This window comes from Lycium barbarum, chromosome 9 (assembly GCF_019175385.1).
Source record: "Lycium barbarum isolate Lr01 chromosome 9, ASM1917538v2, whole genome shotgun sequence".
In the NCBI taxonomy this organism is placed as follows: Eukaryota; Viridiplantae; Streptophyta; class Magnoliopsida; order Solanales; family Solanaceae; genus Lycium; species Lycium barbarum.
In genome coordinates this window covers 41,595,354-41,599,708 of record NC_083345.1, presented here as the reverse complement: position 1 = coordinate 41,599,708, position 4,355 = coordinate 41,595,354, and the positions used below count along the sequence as shown (strand labels likewise).

The 4,355-nt window shown below is 36.5% G+C and overlaps 1 protein-coding gene across 1 annotated transcript; it reads left to right on the top strand.

Moving 5' to 3' along the window:
* Positions 1–231: 231 nt before the first annotated feature.
* On the top strand, positions 232–3,021 carry LOC132611431 (3-ketoacyl-CoA synthase 20-like). The gene is made up of 2 exons (XM_060325856.1): positions 232–1,151; positions 2,153–3,021. Exons 1-2 carry the CDS (start codon positions 338–340, stop codon positions 2,908–2,910), a joined length of 1,572 nt encoding a protein of 523 aa, XP_060181839.1. The 5' UTR covers positions 232–337; the 3' UTR covers positions 2,911–3,021.
* The last annotated feature ends 1,334 nt before the right edge of the window (positions 3,022–4,355 follow it).

Here is a 4,355-nt window from a genome sequence, read left to right as displayed (position 1 = left end):
GAAGGAGATTGATATTGCATACCAAAATTAAAGGGTACTTTCCAAAACTTAATATTTTAATCATAGTTAGTATGCTTGTTAAATTAATCTAATTTTACTTTTAAAAATTATACTTATTAGACAAGTGTACTCATCTAAACATGTACTTGAGGAAATGAAAAGAAAGTGTAATTGAGAGGAGCCAGATCCGTCATTTTGCAAACTTACTAGCCATGACTCGACGTCGCTAAATATCACAACACTAGCTTCTAGTGTAAGAATTTGATATGGTAAACTTTTACATACTGGTGGTTATGAAAAATTTCAAAGTAAAATAAATTCTTGATTCAACTTGGTCATGATATTGCTTGCTAAAACAGTTCCTTTAGCACTGTTAAATAGAGACGTCAGCTCCTTTAATTTTCTCTACAATATCCTTTCACTAGCAATGGCAGAAAATGCTTCTCTCTTCTGTGTTAAAAACATAAAACTTGGATACCATTATCTAATCTCCTATTCAGTTTACCTCTTTGTCATCCCCATAATCCTTTCTTCCATAGGATTTCACCTTCTTACCTTTAACGTCGAAGATGTCAACAACCATATCCCCATACTGAAATCATTGTCTATTATTATTATTGTTTTTTTGGCCGCGCTATACTTAAGGGGTCATCCAAGAAACGTTTACTTGGTAGATTTTGCATGTTACAAGCCAGATCTGTCTGATATGATGAGCAAACAAGAGTTTCTAGACATAGTTACATCAACATTCGATGAGGACAGCGCGAATTTACAGAAGAAAGTGTTAGAAAGATGTGGATATAGTGACAAGACGTATGTTCCAGAGAGCATCAGAATGCTACCAGCGAAGTTATTGACGTTTAATAATTGTAGGAAGGAAATAGAGAAGGTTATGTTTGGAGCCGTAGACGATCTAATGTCGAAAACTGGAGTGAAGGCTTGTGAGATTGGGATAGTGATAGTGAACATTGGCGTTCACAACCCAACACCTTCGTTATCCTCCATGATTGTCAACCATTACAAGCTTGGACTCGATGTGCTTACTTATAATATTAGTGGCATGGGATGTAGTGCTGGACTCATTTCTATTGACCTTGCAAATCGGCTTTTGCAGGTTAGTCAAATGCTTCTTTTTCGTTTTTCCAAAAGAGGTTGTGTAAAAATAAATAAAAACGTACATGTTTGGATTATTGTGAACAGTGCCGGCTCAATGAGGGCAGTTGCCCTAGGCCCCGCAATATTGAGGACCCCAAAATTTATTGTTTTATTTATTTATATATCAAAAAAATATTATTAATAAAAAGATGTGGAGAAAAGGATAAAAATGGTCCCTTAACTATGATAGTAGGTTCAAAATAGTCTCTTAACTATGCACTTAACGGTTTTAGTCCTTTAAGTTTGTTACAAGTTAACAAAAATGGTCCCTTAACTATGAGAGTAGGTTCAAAATAGTTCCTTAACTATGCACTTAACGGTTTTGGTCCTTTAAGTTTGCCATAAGTTGACAAAATGGTCCCTTAACTATGAGGGTTGGTTAAAAATAGTCCCTTAAGTATGCACTTAACGGTTTTGTTCCTTAAGTTCACCAAAAGTTAACAGTTTTAGTCTCCGACAAACTATTCATCGAACTCTGTTTGTTAGATTTGACTAGAGCTGTAAAAAAAAAAAAAGGAAAAAATTAGCGAGAACTCACATCTAGAGGTACACATTATTAAAGAAATGGTCAAATACCTCGGGACAAAATTGACGAACGTTAGTCGGTTATAGGAAAAAAACCTACAGACTTAATAATGTCAGAAAATGGTGTCTCGAAACACAAAGACCGACGGACTCTATCGATTAAAACTGAGGGAATCCATCGACTAAATAAAATACATTAGACTTTAGAAATAAATTAGAAATCGCACAAACTAAAAAAGTTGTCACTACTAAAAACAAGCGAAAAAACGATGGGCGGAAATCGATGGATAAAATCGAGGGACACTATTTTTTTTTTTTTAATTTTTATTGTTTTTTATGAAAACCAACGGAAGTCCATCGGTTATTTTTGACGAAAAATGAGCGGAAACTATTTAAAAAAAAAAAATCACTACACTAGAAGTATTTAGTTTTCTCTAGTTTTCAGTAAAAACGATGTGATAGTAGTTTTCAGAAAGCATCAATGCTGGTTACTACCTAGGCAAGGATCGATCAAAGCTTATAACAAACTGTCTTTTCCGTATGGGGGCAGCTGCCATTCTCCTCTCCAATCGCATCACAGACTATCGCCGTTCAAAATATAAACTCAAGCACGTCGTGCGTACCTACAAAGGAGCTGATGACAGGGCTTTCAAAAGCATATACCAAGAACAAGATGAAGATGGAAATATTGGCATATCACTCTCGAAAACCCTAACAGTCGTAGTAGGAGAAACTCTCAAAGCCAATATAACAACTCTAGGGCCATTGGTGCTTCCTATGTCCGAGAAACTTTTATTTTTCGTATCCTTAATTGCTAGAAAGACGTTTAAAATGAAGAATATTTTCAAGAAGCCATATGTTCCCGACTTCAAGATGGCTTTCGATCATTTCTTCATTCACACGGGAGGAAGAGCAGTGTTGGATGAGATGGAAAAGAATCTTGAGCTCACAGAATGGCATATGGAGCCTTCAAGAATGACACTTTACAGGTTTGGAAACACATCAAGTAGCTCATTGTGGTATGAGTTGGCCTACGCTGAGGCCAAAGGGAGGATAACAAAGGGTGACAGAGCATGGCAAATAGGTTTTGGCTCAGGTTTCAAATGTAATAGTGTCGTTTGGCATGCCCTTAAAACTATTAATCCTGCGAATCTGGAGAAAAATCCCTGGACTGGTGAGATTCAGGACTTCCCAGTTCATGTCCCCACAATGATGCCTCTTTCTAGTTGAATGTTTAATTATTTCGTGCAATTATATGCTGAAGGGAAAAGTTAGCTCCCTCGGATTACTATTATGTTCCATAATTCTCTCTTGTTTTATAGGCCTCAACTGAATTGGTGATCTAAGGCTGACCTTAAAAAGGCTTTAAATTTAATCAATAAAATTTTATATACGTTTATTTGGTTTCTCTTCTTTTTGGTTTGTAATGATGGTGTATAGACCGCTGTACATATATTGACCATACTCGACTACCTGCTAGCTCCCACCATCAAAGGTATCTGCTAACTCTACTCACTAAGGTTTTGACAATATTTTGACGAGTAGATAATGTTATTTCTCTTCATCTAATGATCACAATTTTGTACTACAACGTAGATGTTAAAATAATTTCCTTCACTTGGAGTAGTTCAAGTCTAATTTGAATTGAAAAATCTGCTTGACTGTTTATAAGAAAACATTAACTCTAAAAGATACTTCAAAAAACTCTCTTTATTTTGTCGAACGAACACATTTATTGAAACTTCTAGAGAGAACAAAATACAACAGCTAAGAAAAACAACAAACAAAACTGCAAAGACCAACTAGAATCAGTTAGCTACCCTTTGTACAATTGCATTACTCATATAGCCCCTCTATCCATGCTCTACTTTTGCAGTTTGATTTTCTGTATAGTATATACAAATTCTATATTTGTTCTGCATTTGTATTTGTCTACCACGCAGCTGAGGTCGAGGCGCTATGTGGCTCCATAATGCATCATTTCTAGCCATCCAATCAAGTACATCACTATTGCATGCACAACCCAGATGAATGGCTGCTTATCTTCCCTTTAGCCCTCCTTGCCAGTCTTCTCCACAACCCTGTAAAGTCAATGTGTTGAATATGAAGTTTCACCCAGCTCAAGACCTCCTTGAAGAAATCTTTAGAGAATGCACACTCAAAGAAAAGATGTTCTGTAGTTTCAGGATAAACCCCACATAACAAGCAGGATCTCTCTTGGCATACACCCATCTTGGCAATCCTATCCCTAGTCAATAGCCTCTCAGGCATTACAATCCAACATATAAAGCTATGCTTAGGGATAGTTTTCTTACTCCACACTCCCCTCCACCATGGCCCTTCTGTTGTAGCCTCTTATCTCCATTGATAACCACTTTTGATTGTGTATTTTCCTGTTAGTTGTAGCCAACTATTCAAAGTGTATCCAACTGCAAACATCCTCTTGACACTACAAATCTTCTTCCAATACCAGCAACTATCTTGAGGAGGTTGATACAGCCACCAATCAACACCTTTTATATAAATACGATTCACCCATTTCACCCAAAGCTTGTCAGTTTTACTTACAATATTCCACACATATTGGATACAGGTGCTTCATTCCACAAAATGTTATCATGGATCCCCATGCCTCCTTCCCTTTTGGGGTTACAGATTGTGTCCATGTTATTAGA